Source organism: Colias eurytheme, chromosome 13 (assembly GCF_061535395.1).
Source record: "Colias eurytheme isolate Ceu_HAF_F1 chromosome 13, ilColEury1 Martin Lab GWU primary, whole genome shotgun sequence".
NCBI classification, from domain to species: domain Eukaryota; kingdom Metazoa; phylum Arthropoda; class Insecta; order Lepidoptera; family Pieridae; genus Colias; species Colias eurytheme.
This window is the reverse complement of record NC_142992.1, coordinates 1,866,992-1,891,754: the sequence shown is the minus strand read 5'-3', so window position 1 is coordinate 1,891,754 and position 24,763 is coordinate 1,866,992. Positions and strand designations below refer to the sequence as shown.

The 24,763-nt window shown below is 33.9% G+C and overlaps 1 protein-coding gene across 1 annotated transcript in view; it reads left to right on the top strand.

Annotated features, from left to right (window-relative positions):
* LOC149903227 (5-hydroxytryptamine receptor-like) overlaps nucleotides 1–24,433 on the top strand; it is a 62,769-nt gene extending 38,336 nt beyond the window's left edge. Inside the window, exons 2-6 of the mRNA XM_090108491.1 lie at nucleotides 8,385–8,448; nucleotides 13,918–14,094; nucleotides 20,828–20,961; nucleotides 21,367–21,476; nucleotides 23,134–24,433. Of these exons, the coding sequence (XP_089964617.1) occupies nucleotides 8,403–8,448; nucleotides 13,918–14,094; nucleotides 20,828–20,961; nucleotides 21,367–21,476; nucleotides 23,134–24,055 (1,389 nt within the window). The 5' untranslated portion in view covers nucleotides 8,385–8,402 and the 3' untranslated portion in view covers nucleotides 24,056–24,433. The remainder of the gene's footprint in view (nucleotides 1–8,384; nucleotides 8,449–13,917; nucleotides 14,095–20,827; nucleotides 20,962–21,366; nucleotides 21,477–23,133) is intronic.
* Nucleotides 24,434–24,763: the final 330 nt, after the last annotated feature.

Sequence of the window (24,763 nt, the reverse complement as noted above, 5' to 3'; positions counted from 1 at the left end):
TTTATAATATTAGTAGGACTACTATTGAACAATAATACTATGAATTCACAAAACTTAACTGTATATTTATGAAATGTTTTACGATTGCATGCATTGTGCATTCATATGAAAATTCCTGTGAAAAACAATACTTTTACAGCAACACTTAATGAGGATCATTAACAACGAACATAATGTTGAAAACTTGTTGTTATTATATTATAAAGAATATTTATACGCCCATCTGAAATTAAATTTAAGGTCCTGTAATTTATTCTTGTAACTGCGGTTACGTTATTTTAAAATTATGACGCCATCAACCATGTTAATGATTGTATAATGTTTCTGATTAATGAGAGAAAATTAAGGCCTTTTTAAATGTTTCTGTATTATTAAGCTTATATAAATGAGCTCTAGAAGAGTTTTCTTCTGGACTTTAAACTTGTAGTTTTCGGTACTTAAATTGTTTTAAAGACATATTATAGAAATAGTCTGGCTATAGCTTGATCCTTCACTCGCATAGTACCCGTGTAAAAAGTAGGTAGCCTATATGCTGATCCAGAATATAATCTATCTCTTTACCAATTTTTTTTATAGATCTCATGAACAAGAAAGAAACATATCAACATCCATACATTCTTGCTAGCTTTTACTATATTATTTGGCTCTAACGATCACATCACATGACATCTTTACATATTTCTAGAAGATCTTCCAATACATGACATTTCATACAGAATTCAGAACAACAGGCTTTTGTTTCACTACCTTCATTAATCGATATTTCTTGCTTAAACGTTCAATAGAAATAGGTGACCCATTTAAAAGTATCAGTCTATGAAACATACCATTTAACATTAAAGAATTGCACTTCCAATACCTCAAATACAAGGTATAGAACTGAGTAAACGCGAGTAAACTCATGGCAGATTAATAGCCCGCCATTACTCCTCCGTTCAGCTCAATAGAACTAGTGACGTAACTTATTACACGGTTTATCGATGCCGGTGTGAATCTATCGAGTAATTTGTGCACATCACTATAGGTGTGATTCAACGTACGTTTAGTAATTGGAGCTTTGTTTTGGGCAGGATTATAAAAATAGATCAGTCTTAGCGAGATTAAAGGTATTGTCTTCTCACTGAGAATTTTATACATGTAACTTGCATGTAATTACATTGTATATTTTATTTGATGTAAAGGAGGAACAACAAAATTTTCTAGAAACTCCTCTCTATAGAAATTGCTCTTCGAACTAGCAATGCGTAATATTGTTATATGTCAATTGAAAAGTACTACAACAACAAACCACCTAGTTTCGTTGTAGTTTCAATAACATTCCGTAAGATTTTTAAAATAAATACTTAATATGAAACAAAATTCAACGCATGCTTTTTTTGTATTTTGCCCTTACTAAAATTATTTAGTCTTGCAATATAAATACTATACCATTAATAAAATAGACGCTCTTATTGTTTCTGTATGCGTCAGTCTCAAAATTTCAAAGTTAACTCAATTTAATATTCAGCGGATAAACCCGAAATTTTCCGAACGGGAACGATTGAAAAGGACAGCGGTGGTCCTAATTGAAGTAATTTTTCAGATCATTGACGCAAATTTAATCTGAATACCATTTTTGAACAAACGGTGTAATTTAACTAAGTCTGAAGATTTTCTGGTAAACATTTTTGTTAAATTCTTTCAGCGGGAAGTATTTCTTAATTAGTGTTAATTAAAAATTATTTCCGCTGTTATATTAAGCGGTGTCTGTTACTGAAGATAATATTTTCTTTCATTTTATGAACTACGTTAAATTCTACTTTACTTTATTTACTACTAGCTTTCCGCCCGCGGCTTCGCCCGCGTTTTCAAAGAAAAACCCGTTCCCGTAGGATTTCCGGGATAAAACCTATCCTATGTCCTTTCTCGGGTATCAAAATATCTCTATACCAAATTTCATGCAAATTGGTTCTGTAGTTAAGGCGTGATTGAGTAACAGACAGACAGACAGAGTTACTTTCGCATTTATAATATTAGTATGGATTATTATTATATTCACAGTTTATTTTTTGTCCGCTATTAAATAAATGTAAACCTATGTGAAATTTACATCACGGAGAAATTATATTATAGAAGAAAATACGATAGTTATTTAATTTTGTATTGTTTATAAGACATCAGGGGAGACAACTTGGAGAAAGTCCAACTGGCAGGGTAGAAGGAAAAAGGCCCCGAAGCCGCAGTCCAATGCGCTGCAGCTGGTCGGACCTAATTAAAACGACCGTAGAAGTAGCGTACCTGAAGCTATCCTCATCGCAGAAGATCGAAACAAATGGCGTAAAATAACTCGGAAATCACAACTCCAAAATGATCACGACCCTCAGCAGTGAGGATTTCGACTTAAGGAAGAGGATAAGACATCAATTTAAAATTGTACGAACGTTGCATGAAGAAATTAATTTAGTGTCAACTAATCCCCCAAAATATCCAAATGAAAGTGATGAAATCGTGTTAAAACCAAATCACAGTAATGACGGAGTTAGAACAAAGCGATTTCTCAAAGACAAACACGCCAAAATAAAGAACAAATATTTGTGAATCTCGGCATAAGAGGAATAATGTTGGGTAAACATTATTATTCAGCATTTTACCGACATCGCAAACAGTTGTGGAAGATATTGTGTTTCATGTAAAAGCGCACAGTTAACGCGTTCACCTGAAAGGTTATTGATTCGATTCGCGGTAGCATTTATAGAAAAAATATACAAGTAATGTTACAGATTGTAAAGGTCAAACGCATTGATTGTGAAATCTGCAGATGTTAACACAATTATTAACTTAGGTAGGTATACGCGTTAAAACTTAGAACAACCTATAAGATATTAAAATATCCAGAATGCATTATTACTCGCATAATCACTACATAGTATAAAACAAAGTCGCTTTCTCTGTCCCTATGTCCCTTTGTATGCTTAAATCTTTAAAACTACGCAACTGATTTCGATGCGGTTTTTTTAATAGATAGAGTGATTCAAGAAGAAGGTTTTAGTATATAATTTATTAGGTTTTAGACAAAGCGGGCGACGCCGCGGGTGGTAAGCTAGTATTATACATACAAGGTTCTGCCGCCGTACCATGATGACTTAAAGCAGTCTTTTTTCCAGTGTGGAAAAATGACAGCATAGCGCCATTCTATGTAGGTCGTCTAGCGCCATCACTTTCTCACCCTGAAAGTAATACTGCTATGATAAGCCATCGTGGCAAGCTTCGTAAAAGCTTCATAAAATAATATTATAACACAAGTATGTCAAAACCATATGAATATCACCCCATAGACATCTAACTCGAGAGAAAACTGACGCGTGACAAATTATATTCCATCCCCGTTACCAAACATATTTATACCAAAACCTTATTACAAGAACCACGTAATCGTGTGTCAAACATAATAACAACTACCGTGTCGCGGTTCGCAGGAAAATGAGAAAAATTTAATCAAGTCTCCGGCTTAACACGAATAAGATTATTTTAATAAAACACACTTGGGGCAACCCTGCTGTTTATCTTGTAGTCATATGTTAAAATTATGATTCTATGCTTATTTTTTATTTTAATTTAAATATGTGCGTTCTGTTTTCGATACTTGAAGATGTGTTGTTGTTAAAATGTATTCAAACTTAACTATAATAAAAACTTAAAAAATCCCGTCGTTAGAATCGAAGAGTCAACACTCAATCGTATTTTTAATTAGCGACAGCAATACAATCCATTGTTTGTTTCATTTCGTGGTGTGAAACTAATTAATTAATCCCGTTTGTATATCATCTGAATTAACATCTCCAAAACACTATTTCAATCACTTGATTCCGCGATTATACCCAAATAATAAAAAAACCACAAACAACATTCCTAATGTTTACTCCTAAAAAAATATAATATTTCCATACCATGCCACATGACCATGACCATTCTTATTATCACGTTTAACACAAATTTCAACCTTATTTCTATGAGTTTATGTTCAAAGTTATATCTATTCAAAATTGACAACCTCTGTTATAGAAAAGCCGAATTTTTGCGTATTGGAGCAAAAATAAAGAAAACGTCTCATATGCTTATTGTTATTCTAAAATAAACCGTAAATTCGTGCGTTAGGATAGGTACATATTAAAAAGCTTAATTTAATATTTAAGTTTTCACTAAAATCAAGCTGTCCAATAAAAGGCATAGTTTACTTGTGTGTACTGTTTAGCTATCGGTTTAAATGTGTTGATTTTGGCGACAGCGGTTTTCATACGAATTATGACATTATAGCACTTCTATACTCTGTCCATTATATTATTTGCTTTTTGACAGCTTCACGCCTATGAAGGATTGTATTGTCTATGTTAAAATGTCATACAAATAATTATCGTTCTTCATGGACAGGTCCCGCCCACTTAGTGATGTCTACACAGAATTATTCAATGATGGGTCGATAGATTATAATAATCGATAGAAATACTCTGTAAAATATATCCGATGCAGAATAACTCTTCTATTATGTTATATAATTTAAACGTAAAGACAACCAAATTGTAAGATAGAAACCAATAAATAATAAAATATTAGTTTAGTTTAGTTTTAACATACAATGCATAGATATGTAGTCTTATTATTACATATCTTATTAGTACGTTTACGTTGTAATTATTATTTACGTACCTGATTCGATTTATGATAATATTTTTAATTTATAATTGAAATGGTATCACAATCGATAATCTTTTGAACATCACTTCTGGTATCACCCGTCGAGCTGTCAAAAAGCAATTCTTATAGTGGACAGACTATATGTGTCTTGTTATTTAGATTTCTATGAATATTTCACTTCAAATTTTCACGCAAAAAACGTTGCCCAGTCAACCCTACGCCAGTATTAAATAATAATTGCGCAGGCCGGTGTTCTTAGAGTATAAATGTAAGTTTGTTGAATATAAACAAACGAATCCCAGAATTCATTTGCGAATTCGTTCCGAGAAACGGATGGTCGGGTCGTTTGCGAGTTTGAGGAATAATAAACGTCGACTTTTGTTTGTGAGGGTCTAACTACATCTGTACGCCTGCGTTGTTGAAGACGTCTGCGATGATTATTAAAGATACAGAATTATTATATTTTCTACTAATTAGGACTCTTGGATAGGTCTAGATAGAATGTAAGACGAATAAAACGAGATGAAGAATCTAATTTTTTTTCCATATTTTTTAGAAAGAAAGAAACATTTATTTATCAAGGGCAGCACAACACACACGCACACACATAACAGATAAGAATCATAATAACAACACATATAGGTACAAACAGGGTATGAACTGTGGTGTAAGTATAACGCAGGAAAATATAGAATGAAAGTAAGACGAGCACGTCCATTTATCACAGGGAAGGTTTATGAAAATAAATGCATAAATGTTTATTATTATTATACGGCTAACGGCTGCACAGATCTCTATCACTAAATAGTATAAAACAAAGTCTCTGTCCGTATGTCCCTTTGTATGCTTAAATCTTTCAAACTACGCAACGGATTCTGATGCGGTTTTTTTAAATAGATAGAGTGATTCAAGAGGAAGGTTTTAGTATTTAGAGTTTAGACAAAGCGGGCGAAGCCGCGGGCGGAAAGCTAGTGAAATTTAAAACACAGATGAATTACATTCTGGATTTAAGCATAAATGTCGTATTTTGTCCAGTTTCAGAGTAAAATATGTATATACAAGTAACACATGTAACTGTAAAAAAAATGTTCATTCGTTAACTCCGAGTAGTTATAATTATCATAAGTTTAAAACTTCTTTTTAACTACCATTAACTACTGTTGAACATGTAGAACAGTAAGACTAATTACAACTTATAGACCGACTTCGCTCTTAGACTAGAATGCAAAGTCATTAGTTGCCTACCAACTTGTTATAAGTTTCACGCCAGTGGAAGATAATTTTAAACGGAAGGCAAAATCTATTTGCTTGCTTTATAGTGATTTTTTTTACTAGCTGAACCCGTTTCAAGGGCAAAATCAAGTGTATCTATAGCTCATGTTTTAGTCTGAAAAAGCCTATATTCCTGTAAAGTTTCAAAGAGCAAAGTCATGTGTTGTTCTGACGTATAAATTCTATTTCTGTAAAGTTTCATCAAAATCGGTTCAGCAGTTTTATATGAAAGTTACTAACATAGGTTCATACATCCATATTCTATGCTCTCAAATTTTCGCATTTATAATATTAGTAGGATGTAATAAATTTAATTTAATTCTAATTGTATAGATGTATATTGTCCCCTTATTTATATGAGGAACATTGTTTTTATGACGTAACCCCAAAGTTTTTATGAAAGAGTTTTTGTTTCAAAACATTTCATGTAACAATAACCACAAGAAAACATTTAAAAGGCACCCTACATAGATGTGGAGTAATGATTATAATTAAGAATTTTACCATAATTGGTTAAAGATAAATATTATATGCACTAAATAAAAGATTTCATTAAAATGCACTGCAAACCTTTTTCTATTTCTGAAACTCTAGTTCATGGCTATTGAGATAAAAATAGTTTTGAGAGATGTTGTTCAAGTCTTTTTTACAATTAAATCTTTTTAAAAATCACCTTCTTATAGATAAAGTATTTATCACATAAGCACTAAAGAACGCTTTAAAAGTCTTGTTCTACTCATTGATTTTTATTAAAATAGACAAAGAGCTTCAAACAAAAACGCGCTTGAATTTTGTCATCAACTTGACAATACATTTGTACGATATATCGGTTAAATACGCACGCCAAAATGCCATTACGTAAAGTACCGTATTCACAAAATAGGTTATTACTTAATGTAAATCATTGCGGTAATAAGTACGAAATCATTGCATGGCAGTAGCACATGCTACCGAAAGATATCTCACGTGTAGTGAAGTACTTTGATGGATTTTTCAAACGTTCATGTACTATGTATTGTAGAAGTCAGTCAATGGGCAAAGAGGTTACCTTGACGTCTTAAAGCAGTATGTATCTTAATCCAGTGTGGGACGGTGATGGCACTAGATGACGTATATAGCTCTGTCTTTCTCCGACATTGCAATTAGAAATTAACTCCAGTAGGCCGAGACAAATGGCAGAAGAATAGAATAACGAAGTAATAGAATCTGCTATCGATACAAATTGACATAAGCTTATGACGTTTTGCTATGGATTCGGTCACCCTACCAACGACGACGACGACCACGAACAAAATTTTCATCCAATCAATGAAATCCCTTATGTGATGAATGAATGAATGAATAGCAATAAATTTATTGCTACATAAAACAAGGACAAGACTACAGAAACAGCAAAGGGCGGCCTTATCGCTAGGTAGCGATCTCTACCAGGCAACCCAACAATGAGAGGAAATATTACAACAATATGATGTTATGTATAATTAGATATTGCAGTTTCTATTCCTTGGCGTCTCTGACACTTGACTAAAGTCCCAGATTCGAAATAAAGAGATAATCGAATACTAGACACATAATAAAAGAAAACCAATGAAATAGATGTCAAATACATCGACCGCACACCCCGCAAGCTGCGGTTCACTTTTACTCTCGTTCGAAACTCAGTTCTTGTTTAGAAACACTGTTTTAACGAAACTATTCAAGCTGCACGTTATATGCGATTTTAAATTGAAATTTAAAACTTGTACGACGTACTATAGAGGCGTACAAAACCGAACGGGCAAACTTTATAAAAATCCAACGACTCAAATGAACTCTGAAGTTCGAAACTTCTTTATTCACTGCCATCAAACACCCTTTTATATTCGCTATAATGTTTATTTAAAAAGTATTTGCATTCAAACATTTTATATGAGAAGTTTAAACTTCATTTGAATATTGCAGCTAACGTTAAAAATGGAGCGCATAAAATGCGAGTAAATCAGGTTTATGCTCATAATTTTCCTTGCCTTTTCAAATGCTAACTCTTATACTTATAGAAGTATTTAGGTGTGTGCGTTTATCAAACGAAGCCTCGGGCTGTTTGTTTATGTATTTTAAAAGCCATTTGTTTTCTAGTTTCTTTAAAAGTGGTTATTGAATATGAAAAAAATTCACATGATACCTTTTATTTTGTCTCAATATAAGTATATTTAAATTTACAATATACTAGATTTCCGCCCGCAGCTTCGCTCGCTTTGTCTAAAATCTAATAAAGTAAACTCTCAAACTTCCTCATGAATCAATCTATCTCTTAGAACAAACCTGATCAAAATCCGCTGCGTAGTTTTTAAGATCTAAACATACAAACACACACACAACGGAAAGCGACTTTGTTTTATACTACCTATGTAGAAGAAATATTATAAATATGTATTATAAAAAAATTGTGTGTTTGTTCACAGGAGGACGAGCGGCCGACCATGAACTTATCACGAATAGAAGCACGTGGGATCAATGTTACCAATTGTGAGTATAATCTATTTATATCTATACTAATATTATGAAGCTGAAGGAACGCGCTAATCTCAGGTCAGGTATTTTGAATTTGAAAAATTCTTGCAGTGTTAGATAGCCCATTTATCGAGGAAGGCTATTGGCTATATATCATCTCGCTAAGACCAAAACGACACGAAGACACGGGGGTGAAACCGCGCGGAGCAGCTAGTCGAATATAAAAATGAATACCTTTTCTCTTGGTCACGGCATCACGCGTGAACAGCTGGACTAATTCATTTGTTGTTGTTCGTTAGTTACGCGGAAAAAAAGACAACGAGCATGAATTTTGTATTCATTCAACTTTCTATATTTAACAGATTTACTGTAGCAATATATTAAATTTATCATAGCTTATTGCTAAGGAAAATGCATTAAGATCCAGACGTGAGCGAGATCTATATTATCTAAATAATAAATCTACCTATAGGTTTTTCCATTATAGCTGCGAATTTGAAACATGAATCAAACCTTTTCTGCTTCAGTTTTAGTCCGTAGCTCTTCCAAGCATACAAGAATTTCAAATTCAATATGTCCTACTTAACGACAATACTTAAATCTTCATTACTCCATGTAGGGGCATAATGTTAATTTTTTCTACCAATATGCTAAACAGTCAATAACATATTTATTGACTTGACTGACCGGTTGGCTTGGTTGGCAGTGGCCCTGCCTTCCAAGCCACAGGTCGTGGGTTTGATTCCCACCCGGGGCAAATATTTGTGTGATGAACATAGATGTTTGCTCTGTGTCTGGGTGTTAATTATCTATATAAGTATTTATTTAAATTATATATTAATGTTTATCAGCTATCTGGTTTCCATAACACAAGCGAAAGCTTAGTATGGGATCAGATCGTGCCGTGTGTGAAAATTGTCCTGAAATATTTATTCACACATTAACTTCTCATGCCAAAAATCCAAAGCCTTAGCTAATAAAATACAAACGAGATAATTTAAATTTCTAGTGAAACAGAAATTGCCTCAACTTACACTATTATATTTTATTCACAGTGGGAACAAATAAAGATCTAACAATGATACGGCATTCATCTCAGCTGATTTATAATGGACCGATTTGTATTGTTAGAAAATGTTTTCCCACTCATTAAGAAATAACACGATCAAAAAGAAACTTTAAAATAAAGTACTCAATAAGCATTTTAGATCGACAGTTGCATTTGCGTAATTCTATTTCTGCTTGCATGTTAATTTCAATTATTTATGTTCTTTAATGTAATTTGGCTATACGAGTCATTAAAAGTATGATATCACAAAACAGAGAGTTTATTTATATATTTTTACTAGCGGTCCGCCCAGGCTTCGCCCGTGGTACATATGAAAAATAGATGTTGGCCGATTCTCAGACTTACCCGATATGCACAGAAAATTTCATGAGAATCGGTCCACCCGTTTCGGAGGAGTATGCAGACTAACATTGTGACACGAGAATTTTATATATAAGAGATTATATTTCTACCGATTTTGTAACTTATTCGAAAGAACCACTTTTTTGTACATTACCTTTTCCGTTGCCAATATGACATTAGATACTCGTATATATGCTCAATGATATATTACTTGTTTAACTACAATCCCAAATAACAACTACATCCTACACAATAAACAAAATTTGAATTTGAGTTTACGATGCGATCGTTATTTGTTATACTTTTGAGTTAACAATACTTCACAATGGAGCAAGTAACCAAGCTAGTTATGTTAACTTTTCTACAAATGATCCCACTTATGAATAATAGCAAATTCCACTTACATTATTATTTAAAATGTATGACCAAATTACGTAATTTAATTATAGGAGGCTCAGTCATTTTAGTGAGTAGATTTAATTAGAATGACGTCGCATATTTCTGCATCATTAGGGGATTCATTTAATTGTTATAACTGTTTGTTTGATTAGAAAAGTTATAAACTATTTGAGTTTGATATTATTATTATTATATTAGTACAAGTACCACGCCGATAAAAACACGGGAAGCTGGTATAGAAAGCTTATATTTTTCTGGTACGTAAGAATCAACACTGCTAAGTTTCATCAAAATAAATAGGAAGCTGTTATTTCAACATGCCAAACATCCTTCAATTTATTTGTATAAACACGCTACCACGCATACATTAATCTACCCAATATGAGCGTGAACCAATTCGCAATGAAGCCTGAATAAATACGGATTTGACTAACATAACGCCATCTTAAGCCCGGAAGAAAATACTCTTTTCATTTGTCATTAGACTGGTAACCATAGAGCGAGCATCCTCGCGGAGCAATTGCTGCGCGAAGCTCGGTCAGTATGAACGTGATTCGATCGAGGAAAGGGCGTGTTCCTTTATTATTACATATCGACATCTGAAGAATAGAAGAAGATAGTACTTTCATTTTTCATTAAACTGGTTCACACAGAGTGAGCAGACTGGCGAAGTAATTGCTATGCGAAGCTGAGTCAGTGTCAACGTAGATTCGGTCGAGGAAAGTGCACGTTCCTACATTTTAACCCATTGAGCCCCAAGCGGCCCGATCGGTCCCAGACACAATAATTTTCTATCGTGTCTGTGGTTCCGGGGCTAGACGGATTAAATAACATATCGTCATCTTAAGAAAAGAAGAAAATAGTACTTTCACTTGTCATGCCACAGAGCGAGCAGCCTCGCAAAGTAATAACTGCGTGAAGCAGCTGAGTCAGAGCTCGTGGCTCAGCCGAGGAAAGCGCGTGTTCCGTATTTCCATCTGAGGCCCAGAAGAAGATAGTCCGTTCATTTGTCATCACGTGGCCGCCGAGGCAAGTGACGTCACACGCGGTTTCCTTGGTCGAGTCACGTCCACACTGATCTTCGCTCTAGATCTGGTGTACCAATTGCTTCGCGAGGCCGCTTACTCTGTGTAGACCCGCTTATTCAAGACATTCCATTAACGAAGCCGAGTTAAAGCGTTTGTGCGAACTTAATTAGCTGTAAACTGCGATTACAGCCATTATAATTTAGCCGGATTTCGGATAAATATAAATTAGGTAGCTTTTATAAATGAAGTTTACGGTACATTAAAAGATTAATTAATTTTACTATCACTGGTATCTTAATTGTTAATAAGACAAATTGATAATGCGATAGCTCAAGGAAGCGAGGAATTATTGAGTTTTATTATCTAGAGAATAAGAGCTATATTTGATACTGAGTAAAACTTTAATTATCTATTTTCCTCTGTACTCTATATCTAAGCGATTGTTTACAAATTAAATTATCTAGCAGACCAGTATCGAATACATATACACACAGCTGAACTACTAATGAGAAAGTTTTTATGTCTTTAAGCAGCTCAATAATTACAATTTTTCTGACGTTTTAATGATTTTCTGTTGAATATTTGAACAATTACTCGCTATTTAAACTAAGGACATTCCGTTTCTATGCCAATAAACTCCATTCAAACAACTACATTTTCACTAACAGTTCCTTACATTCAGTATATAATATTTGTAGTATATTCCACATGAACGCAACCATGAGGATACCCTACAGTTGACTAAACTACGACAAAATCATTAGTACCGGATTGCGTATGTCAAAGGCCATTGTACACCATTGTAGACCATCAATACATGATGGCCAATTGTCTACAAATGGTAGAGAATTCAATATACTCTGCAAGTCAAAGTTCTATTCACTGTTCATATAATCCTTGTATGATAAACTACCGTCTACTAGCTGTTATGTCGTATTTCTTCCCTTATAAAATAAGTAGAGTAATGAGATACTATATGTGTACAATTTTATTTTATCTTTGTGCAATATTTGTACATGTTACGTCTTACTGTAACTTTCACTATTGTACCACGCCTACTCTCCTACTTCCCAGCTCTCCTTTGCTTCTTGGTTGTCTGGTAAAAATCGCTCATGAGCGATAAGACCGCCTACTGTAGGTACCTTAACCTCTTGTGCTGATTTTTATTGTCCTTCTGTCAACTTCATCTGTGTGTACAATAAAGTGTTTTTATTTATTTATTTATTTATTGATATGTGTGAGCTGGATTATAAAAACAACATTCATGTCTAAAATATTGAAAAGATATTTGCGCCTGTAAGAAGTTTTTGTGTCCCGTGAAAATTCTAAAATAAAAATTTGTCGTAAAAAACTGTTTTCTTATATAATAAGACCGTCCAATAGTTATTTACTATTATTTCTTATATACTTTTTACAATAAAGTGTTTTTATTTATTTAATTTTAGTAAACAGATAGCTAGCCTGCAATAAAAAATGTGAATTTGGGTCAAGCATTAAGATGACCACAAGATGACTATAGATGAATTAACAAAAGCAAGCTATTCCGTAAGTCAAAGGTTGAGGGCAAAGAATTGTTATTTATTATTTAAACAAGAATCTTTTTCGTTATTAAATAGATGTTTTAAACTCATTCAAAAGCTTTGTTTTGTAGAATAAACCTGTTTTATTGAAGCTATAAATTAATTGCATCCAATGGACTTAGAGAATAGTTGTTCTATTGTGTGCTATAAGTACTAGGAAGTTTCAGTTTAATTAATTTTAAAAATAAACGTATATTAAAGTATGCTTATAGACTAAAATTAATAAGAGATTTTGGCTATTAACTCGAAATATCTATTTAGTTCAGTCAAGATAGATCTAGTTTTACACAATATATAAAGCCTAAGATAAATATTACTGTTGTAAATTAAGCCCCTTGTACTATAACTAAGGGAGAATTGGAGATCACAATCTTGGATGTACTTTATGTACAAAGTGTCATCCTGTTTCCTTCTGGGAACGTATGGCAGATGTATGTCACCCATAGTTCCCTTAATTCACTGGTCCATTTTCTTTACAGAATAGGTATTGGTAAATATTTTCTTTCCCTTCTAAATAGTAATGTTTCGTTATTCGTAGAGTTAATTTGACTTTGAAATGGTTTGAAGCTCTTTAACATCTTCCATATTATTAGAAGCATTCTAATCCTGCTTATAAAATATAATACCAACATAAATAAACAACTATACTTCTATACTAATATTATAAAGCTGAAGAGTTTGTTTGTTTGGACGCGCTAAAGACGCGCTAAAGAATTTTGGTAAAGGACATTGGTCCGATTTGCAAAATTCTTTCGGTGTTAGATAGTCCATTTATCGAGGAAGGCTAAAACCAACAGGAGCGGAGCTATGCGGGTGAAACCGCGAAGCGCAGCTTGTATATTATATTGAAACGTTTAAGTCTAGTTGTTACCACACTTGCTACAAACCGTCTTTTTACAAAAACTTAAATAGACCTGGTCTAAACGCAGACTGGTTTCACCAGAGGTTAAAACTTGTCCTTATCCATCCTTCTGTGTGGTTTAACGCTAAAACATGTTTTGTAATAAGACGGTAAGTGATTAAGTCATCATAGTTATACAGTTAACATTTAACCTATTTTTTCTAGATGACTCGACAACCGAGTGGTACGATCCCAACTGTTCATGGGTGGACGCGGTGTCGTGGGGCTGCAACGTCACTCTCAACGTCACCGGCAACGCGACCAGCACTGACGTCACGTCGCTCGTCCTCATGGCGGTCACGTCCGTCATCCTCGCTCTTATCATCCTCGCTACTATTATTGGTGAGTCCTTATGTCAACCCACTAGAGTCTACAATAAGTATTGTAACCAAATTGTAACACTAGAGTCTATAAAATTGTCAAAAATGTGACCAGCACTGACGTTACGTCGCTCGTACTCATGGCGGTTACGTCCGTCATCCTCGCTCTTATCACCCTCGCTACTATTATTGGTGAGTCATTATGTCCATCTACTAGAGTCTAAATTTGATCAGCAACAGTGTGGCCAGCAATGAAAGTCATGTCGCTCCTCATGGCCTTATGTAACCACTATTCATGATAATAATCGTGTTCGATAAACGAGAAAAGCTGATAATCATATTATATTATCCAAATAAATTATTATTATTTATGAATAACTTATCCTTATTCTAATAATATTACGATAAATCCAGGTAATGTTAAAAAATAAGCTTATAACAATGATTTAGCGTATTTTAACTTCCTCATATAAATAAAATTTGAAAAACCTCCAAAGAAAGAGTTAAAAAGCTTTTAGCGTGTTTTCCACTGAATTTGGGTGGATCATTTCATCTCCCTTGAACCCACTTATAACCGTTTGAAACGCCTCTTATCATCGCGAAAGGGTGTTGTGACGAAAATTTAAAAAATAACCTTAATTGCTTCCGAAATCGTCGAGATTTTCTCAAAAAATATTTTTAAAAGTAACGAAATAAAACGTATATATAGTTGATTGTACTTATAATTATTATGTTTATAAAGAATGAAAATATTTGCTAAAAAATGATAAATTGGATGATGTTATCAGCTAGTGGTGAAACTGACGCTCGATATTAATACCATACTAACCTTAAAAAAATTAGTAACAAAACTAATGAGATCACGTAAAATTCCAAATAGGTACATAAGTGAATTCATAAACATGCTAGGACACTGTTACACGGTTATCAGCCAGTAATACAATATCATAAATATAACTACGTTATAATATTATGTAAATACGGATGATTGTCTCCTACGTATTTCAAATTGCTTCCTCCACGCATTCCTCTGTAACATATACCATAATCTTCTATATTACAATACAGAATGTCTAATCTATTGTTCATAATAATACATACATGCAGTAGAAGAGGTGAGCGTTATTAGAATGAGAGCTATACAAATACCAATTAAAACCTTCCTTATATATCGTTTATAATACCTATGATTTACTTCAGGTGTATACCTAAAAGATCGTCTATTTAATACTTATTAGGTAATAGGTATTATAGACTCACCTAACCTACCTAATTATCAGTAATTACTTCGCGAGTTGGTTTGCTTAAAACTATTGCGCAGGAACTATATTTACTACTACAAACTTCTTAAACTATTAGAATTTAGAACCATAGAAATAACTAGAACCGTTAAGTATTTTGTTACACATGACAACAAACCTTCTTTACTTGAACCAACCAAATAAAAACTGCTTTGTTCCATGTTACACGTAGAGCCTATGTTCAGAGTCACCAAGATAGTACTATAATACCGTGTCAGCATTAAACCAGTTCAGTTTTGCTGACATTTCCAACAAGATCCCGTCTTCTGAGATCGTGACATTATAGTGATCATATAGTTCGCTTGCTACAGACAAATGGCTTCAATAAATGCATTTGTCACTCCTTTGACATTGTTCTTGATAATGGTGGGGCGATATAAAATGTATTTTATAATAGCACTAGCTTTCCGCCCGCGGTTTCGCCCGCTTTGTCTTAAACATAATAAATTATATACTAAAACCTTCCTCTTGAATCACTCTATCTATTGAAAAGAAACCGCATCAAAATCCGTTGCGTAGTTTTAAAGATTTAAGCATACATAGGGACATAGGGACAGAGAAAGCGACTTTGTACTATGTAGTGATGTAACACATTTATAACTCTAAACATAACTACATCTTTTATAGACTGCATAACTACTTACCATCACGTACGATGCAGGCAAATGCCTGGCTATCTTGTTAAAAAAATAATTTATTATTAACTATACATAATATCTTCGTTATTTAGAAATGGTAAATGTAAAAAAGATGTGTAAATGCAAAGTGCTTTTATAAGAAGCCTAATTGAATAAATAAATGTTTGAGATTGAGTTAGAATGGGAACTTTTTAACTTGTGAAATTTCATCATTGGGTCCTAATTGTTGTTTAGTAAGTATTGGAAAACTTAACAATAACAGTTGCAATAGTTATTTTGATACCTATTTAATTTGGTACATATTCGAACAGCCCTAATCGATTTATCCACAGTACATAACAGTCATTTTCATGTTCATTTATATCAATAATTTCATCATTCCGTGCCTGGTGCATACATAATAACATAATAACGAAATGTTTTCCGCTTATTAATTGCCAATGACAATAATAGGGGCATAATCCACAATTTCTTTGTAATCACAGCCGTGGACGGACTTGGCAGAGTTAGTTGGAACTGTTCCAACTCGGTTATATTAACGGGGAAAAGTGCCTAAATGATATTCTAAACTATAATGATATACAGATTTGGTTCGGGAAGTTATGAGCCCAATCTTGATGTAATGAAATCATTTATACATATGATAAGCGCAGTAATTCGTTCATAGTGATTAGTGAGGTTATTTGCTATGTTTATCGTGAGTTTCGACTATGGTTTAGACAATGGATTTCAGGGAATTAGAAGTGAGATGATTGTTATGATGAGCATTGGTTTGAATTAATATTATATTTAGTTTTCTTATGATGTTGCTACAATTCAGTGGTTCACTAATTGATGAAGCTGTTTATTATTTTTTGCGCTATTATTTTTTAGATAATATGATTAGAGCACATCTTCATACAAGAAAGATAAATCAATACTTGTTCATGTAAGTGTTTTGTATAACATCGGTCTATCAATGTGATCGAATTGGTAGTGAAAATTTAGTAGTAAAAGAAATTGGGTTTGTGCTTATACTTGTGCTCTGTGATATACATATTATCTTTTATTGCGTAGTAAGCTAGTCGTATAAAAATTTCCATTATAAGAATTCGATCAAGAGAAATATTTATTTTAAAATGAGTATGTATAATAAATTTAAAATAGCCACCGCAATCAAAACATACACTGTAAATATTTTGTAGCGACACCTCGCTCTGAATCGCGCAAGCGAAATGTTTTCGCTACAGAGGTTATATACAACTTTCCGACATCATCCATGGGTGTATTCACGGCCGGCCACTCGAGTAGACTGGTCGAGGATCCTCCCCTTTTCGATGGAGGAATTCCACCTTCCTACCTCCACAATTTATTTGAATTATAGCGTAATCGATTTAAATATCCTGCCATGCCATTGTAAAAACCTTGCCTACTTTAATTAAAAAAAAATAACTTTTTCATTTGCGCAAAAGAAATCAAACGTCAAACTGACAAGACGTTGACGTGACATCAAAGGCGATTCGGCGCCAAAAATTAAATAGCGCCAAATGAAAAATTGTTCCACGGGACCTAATTAAAATCCCGACACGCCTTGGCTTTGCTCTTAAAGAAATCTATTAAAAAGAAAATTGAAAACAACAAACGTTAATCTCTCTGGCACATTTTATGATAAGCGACGGGACTTTTTTAATTTCGTCGACGCAATTTTGGCGAACGGAATTCACATGTTTTGCTAAATTGCACAGATTACTAAATTGCTTATTATGGTAAACGCCAATTTTGTCATTAACAGATTATTAATTTTGGTAAATTGTATTAAATTCATTTGTTCGTGTACTGGCTCTGACGTTATGCGGGCTAGATTATCTGTATGTATTGTCTAGACGACCCCTTTCTTTAAAAATAACATTTATAACTGTTTCAAAACTGTTTTTGAAACTTTGAAAAAAAAAAATTTTGAAAGTATTCACCCCTCTCGCATAGGTATATAACTATAAAATCGATACTTTAATAAGTCGATATTAGAGAAAAGGAAAAGGATTCCAATTTTGACGATATTTTCTTAAAAAAAAATAGTATAATAGTAGGGAAATACCAATATTTTTTTATCTACTTTCTGAAGGCTATTGCCATTTTTATATCACTGGAACACGACATGAGCTTTGATTTAAGGATCTTCAAAAGGAACGAATTATCACCTAGATCGTATACATATAATTCGACCTTTATAAATCAACATTCACTAACATTATTCTATTTTTCTTTTGTAGCTACATTTTTGTTAAGATTATGAAACCGCTGTTCAAAAAATAAGTATATTACAATGAAATTATTTTATCCCAGATTTTTTGATCGGGAAGATGAGAAAATACAAGCAACACCCTCACTCGATCAAGGATAAAAGTCTACCTATACGACCATGGATAATCCATTTATATTCAAGCTTTCAATAAAATGTGTTCGTTTTTGTAAGAGACACTCTAATTATTAACATTAGTGTCATTTCATACAAATACAGCGAAATAAAGCGCTTTACAACGCAATAAAAACAACTGGGACTCATCAGAATGGAATCAGTGGCAGAGTGCTAGGTCAAGAGATTCGGTTGGGCTATTAAGCACGTAGTAGCTATACTTTTCAACGATACTCTTGTAAAAACGTTTCAAAGGCTTGAAGCGCTTCGAGTGCATTGTTAAATGGATAAACTGTTTGTTTTAACCGACTGTGCTGGAGTTGTGTCTTGAGTACATTATTTCGTTCTTCGTACTGTAAATAGATAATTTATATGTTGATAGCTGTGTTTGGTTTGTTCTTAGAATCTGGAACTCATAAATCATAGTTTTATGTTTTTTAACTATTTTATTGAATAGATAAAAATGTTTAAACTTTATAATTTGACACGTTTTAGGGTTTAGTACGGTTTATATTACATTTTGGTTTTCCAAATTTTCTAAATTATGACAAAGGTAGTAAGTACCTCCTATCTCAAAGCATTTTTATAATAAATTCCAAGTATTACCGACATTAATCTATAGAAAAGTAATACAAAAGCAAAATGACCTTTACTTTTAACACTAAAGACGTCTCATATTATCTTGGAACTTAACACAATATTCATTCAGTAAAACAAAGGAAGTGTCTGCTATCTTGGAACAGACTTCGACAATGAAGATAACGAAATAGTTGTTATTGGAAGCGACATAGCAGAGTCACAAGTAAATATCATAGTATAAAGATAAAAGTAGGCCGACTCGCGGCGTGGAGCGTACGGCACCTAAACTCGCGAAGCGCAGGGTTGTCACTTGTCACATTGATATTTTTAACAATTGTATAAACCGCTCACAGCAATGGCGCGGCCCTCACGAGACCGGTCCTTGAGAAGGAACCGAGCGGCGTTGTGTGCGTGCGTGCGTACAAACGGCGCGATGTGTACCTTTGTTCGAAGATAACTTACTTTTCTCTTTATACTGTGTAAATATTCTCTATATATTATTCTCCCATGGGTCAAGGGTCGCGAGTGGGAAAAAGTTTGCAGTCAGTTTGAATTTTGTATGGAGGTCGGGTAAGGATGTGGACATAAAGTGCGTAGTATTTGCGCAAACTAGTTTAGTGCGAATATTTAAAATGGTCGTAGATTTAACTTTAATGAGGTATAAAAGGTAGATGAATGTAAGCAGGCTTATAAATGTACATTTTAATATAAGTACACTTACTACCCTCATAAACTATGGAGGCGATATTGTTAAAACTTTTTTGTTTCCTACGTTGAACTAAATGTAGGAAAGTAAGGCAGGTGTTGATGACATAATAATATGTACAATGTACATATTTCTATTATTTTTTCGGCTATCAATAAGCCAACAATTAACTATAAACAACAAATGCATCATTCTGCCGAACAAATCTCTGTGATTTTTGGTATGTTAATTTATCTGAAACTAGTGGTCCGCCCCGGCTTCGCCCGTGGTACATATTTCGCAATAAAAAGTAGCCTATGTCCTTTCTCGGGTATCAAAATATCTCCATACCAAATTTCATGCAAATTGGTTCAGTAGTTTAGGCGTGATTGAGTAACAGACAGACAGACAGAGTTACTTTCGCATTTATAATTTTAGTATGGATATGTATTTTTCTTTTATACTTAATAAAAAAGAAATATTGAGTCACATAAATAATCATTTAATTAAACCTGACAACAAATTAACATTAGTTAAAGTAATCCAGCATACAACCGAAAAAAATACACGACCAACCATAATTATTTTCATCAAAAAATACACTCGATCAAGTACCAAAAACTCTCAGTCACTGTATAACACCCTTAAGGTCATTTAGGAGGGCGCTATCTGAAAGGTACGGGATTTGTTATATAGCTGTCTGTACTGAATGAAATTCTCTTTCACTAGTGTTGATATGGGGTGCCAAGTCTAATGGAAGGCTCTATGATACATAGTTACTGAATTTTCATGTTGGCGAATATTTATTTTTTACGGTATCGATAACGAGCAGGAGAGAGGTAGTTCTGAGGGTTTGTATAGCCTATTCATAGTATGGAGAATGTTATGTGAGTAAATTAACAAAGGGTACAGAAAATACGGAATATAGTGTCAATCAACACTTTCATTAACTTTTTTTTTCAAGAATTATATTACAGCTTTTGTATAACATAAACAATCAAAATACAAACATCGTTTGCTTTTTAAAAGTGCTCATTTTCTTTATGTTCAGATTTTAAACACTCCGTTCCACTTAAAACTATCAGCTACGAACGACCACACTGTTAAAATAAAACTTATAACAAATAGTAATGGTCATTAATCAATTATTTTGTTCCCAGGTAACGTGTTCGTTATAGCTGCAATAATAATAGAGAGGAATCTACAGAATGTCGCGAACTACCTCGTCGCGTCGCTGGCGGTGGCTGACTTGATGGTGGCGTGTCTAGTCATGCCATTAGGAGCTGTGTATGAGGTAATGTATTTAATAAAAATATCTGTATAACTATCATTTAAATTATCAAGTCTATTTTACTTAAAAATGTTGAAGGCAATTTGAATAAGTTATTAACGTATATTATAAATAATGCTGGCCCATGTCTCCTTCCTTGTGGTACTCTTTAAATACAATGCAATTTAAATTGAATAATAAATTAATGTTTTAAAATATAATAGTACTGTTACATTTACTTCAGTCACTTGACTGATATGCCGTTGTATAACGAATAACGTTAAATGAAACTAGTGAAACAATTTAGTCCCAAACATAAATTACAACAAGTCAAACGTTTCAATGCAATCTATAAAAGCGACAACACAAAAGCATCCGTCATCCCTTGAAACCGCAATAGTGCAAAAACTCAATCAATATCACTCACAGGTCAGCCAAGGCTGGATATTGGGACCCGAGCTGTGTGACATGTGGACGTCCAGCGACGTGCTCTGCAGCTCGGCATCCATACTTCATCTAGTTGCCATCGCCACTGACAGGTAATAGCAATAAATATAGTAAAAACAAAAAAGCAGGCTTTAATAAGATTATATTATTGAAACAATTATTTCTTTCTTTCTTTCTTTCTAAAGTAACTGATCCTCGAGAAGTGTTCAAAGTTTGAAGTATAGAGTGTCAAAATCATGTTTAATTGAGTCAGTTAGTTAAACAGAAAAATATGAATAGGCGGTTCCTCATAGAGCGAGCAACGGTGTAGGTATGTAGATTTGGCTTGGTTGAGGAAATCGCGTGTTCCAATGTTTTCAATGTTTTCTTCAACTGTGCCATGTCAACATAGATCGTGCTGCATCTTGCAGCAATTGCATCGCGAGGCTGCTCGCTCTATGTGGACCTGCCTATTCACGAACTATACCTAGTCTAGTAGTAGTATGAGTATATCGGAGGATGCACCGATATAAAGTTTAGATTGAAACTGTGGGTGCGTGGGTTGAAACTGCTTTTATATCCCTACAGAACTGATGTATTTCTAAGTACGAGGTACTAACTAAAATAACTTTAACACGTATGACTTTAAAATACAAATATACATAATATGTACATATAGCCAAGTATTATATTATTCATTTGTAATGTACAAGTAGCAATGTTACTAGTTACTTGTACATTTGATCGCTTAGAAATAAAAAAAAATCAAAATTTAGCACTCAACACGTAAAATAAAATCTATGCAACGGATAGTTCAAATACCTTTGTTTATAGTCAACTTGAAAGCTAATTTCCAAAGATAATATAATATTTATAACTACACAACATTGAAATAGGTCGATATTTAATCAACAATACATTTAATCTCGCCAATTATCCGACAATCCTAAGAATCCGAGCGCATTGTAACACTATTTAGTTATATCCCCAGTTTCCACAGAATGCTCTGACGCCAATCCTTGCATTCCGCATTCCATTCGCATCATAAAGTAGCCACAGACGCGAATAAGTGACGCAGATAATGTGTATTGGCATTTATCCTAGCTACTGTCCTCGAGCGTTAACGTGATGGTCGTTTGTTATTGAAACTATGTCGCATTAGATATTGAAGTAAAACTTCTTTAGGCGCGACTAGGGAGTAACTCAGATTTTTTTTCTGACGGAAGTAACGCTGTGTAGTTTCCGCCATTTAAAAATAATAATTCTGATTGGTTGTAAGTATATGTCATATACCTACTACACGCTTCTTGACTTATACGCCAGCTAGTGGCAAATATCATAATCAATTAGGATTATTTATTTTCAAATTTTCAAACGGATCAATTGTGAATAGCAAAGTGAATGAAAAATTCAACAGTTTTAAAAACATTATTTTAAATTGCAAAATTTTTTGAAAATCTCTAAATATACTTGTTTATTTATTACTTTTAAAATAAGTAAATTAAAAATAAATTTTCTGACAATTGCGACATTTTATAATATTCAATAACAAGGTTATATTGACATGTGCGTTTTACTTCAATCGCGCGTAAAGGTTACACGCACACACTTTTTTTGTTTAACCTTAATATCTAACTTAACGTGATGTACAATTTATATGCGACAAACGACCATACAATAATTAAAATAAATAAAGAAATAGCATAATACGTAATTTCCTTCAATTATTCCTGAATTATTCGACGCTTATGGTTTGTTTTTTTTTTCTAGGTACTGGGCTGTCACAAACGTCGACTATATCCACATAAGAAATGAGAAACGGATCTTCACAATGATCTTTCTCGTGTGGGGAGCAGCGCTAGTCGTCTCTCTCGCACCCCAGTTAGGCTGGAAGGACCCCGATTACCTCGCAAGGATAACACAACAACAAAAGTGCCTCGTTAGTCAAGATCTCGCGTATCAAATCTTTGCAACGTGTTCAACGTTCTATGTCCCCCTCACTGTAATCCTTATCTTATACTGGAAGATATTCCAAACAGCACGGAGACGAATAAGAAGACGTCGAGAGCCGCCACCCGCTCGCCCTACATCAGCTGACGGAGCTCCGCCTTCAGGGAGGCCAGTACAATCAGCAAGAGACAGAAGGTTCGTAAAGAAACGATTTCTAAATCTCAAGAAATGCAACCAGCGCACAAGAGCAGAAACGATTGCCGCTGCGTTGTTACTAACTGAAGGTCAGAGCACATCAACAGTGGACACGCTGGACGAAGAGCCACGTACCACTGCGTTTACGATAAACGAAAAATTACCAGCTGCTGTGTCTCCAGAAAAGTCTTCCTCAACCGTTACAAACGGTTCTAAACCTGAACGATCGATCGTTCCGGGTCCCTCGCAGAAAGAAAAGAAAGAATCTTTAGAAGCGAAACGTGAAAGAAAAGCAGCAAAAACTCTTGCTATTATTACTGGAGCGTTCGTGTTCTGCTGGTTGCCATTCTTTATAATGGCGCTAGTTATGCCAATATGCCAAACGTGTGTGATAAGCGACTATCTAGCGAGCTTCTTCTTATGGCTCGGTTATTTCAATTCTACTCTCAACCCTGTGATTTACACGATATTCAGCCCAGATTTCCGCCAAGCGTTCGCGCGCATTCTCTTCGGCACGCATCGCCGCGGTCGCAATAAGAAATACTAAAATATATAGCTATGTATTTATAGAGAGGACTATTTATCATCATCATTGTATATTTCGGCTTGTATGTTATACATACCCGTTTGTAGTTAGTGTAAATATAAGTTAGATAATTGTAAATAAAGATATACATAATACGATATAGAATGTTGAGAATTGTTTTTATAGTTTATGCTAGCCGCGACGGTGTCGTTCCGAGTCCAAAGCGACATCGCCGCTCGCTCTAAGGGCCACCGTCCACCAATGCGGGGCAGAGGAAATGACGCGAAAATACCTTGAGTTTCTGATACAATCGTTTATTTTGTTTGTCAGCCGCTGTCGCCGCATCGGTGGCGTGTGACCCTTACGTTGTTCCAGTGACATTACGAAATAAATATTCAAATTATATCACGCAACCGACTTTTATTGCATTCCTGTATGCCGCTCATATTGAAATCGCATTTGAATAAAATTCATCCAAGATATTTTACTTGTAATTTTTCAGTACTTAAGGGGACAAAGGAACGCAGGTGCGAATTCGTCTGATCTAAATTTGTGATAAAATGAATAGAAAAACTTTTAAAAGAATCTTTAGAAATAAAGATGAAAGAGAGTTATCAAGGCTATTAATGTTTCGTTAAATCTCAATTTATTTCTGATTACCAATAATATAAAGCATCAGCTAGTTTATTATCGATCTTGATTAGAAATAAACATAGTATAAAACAAAGT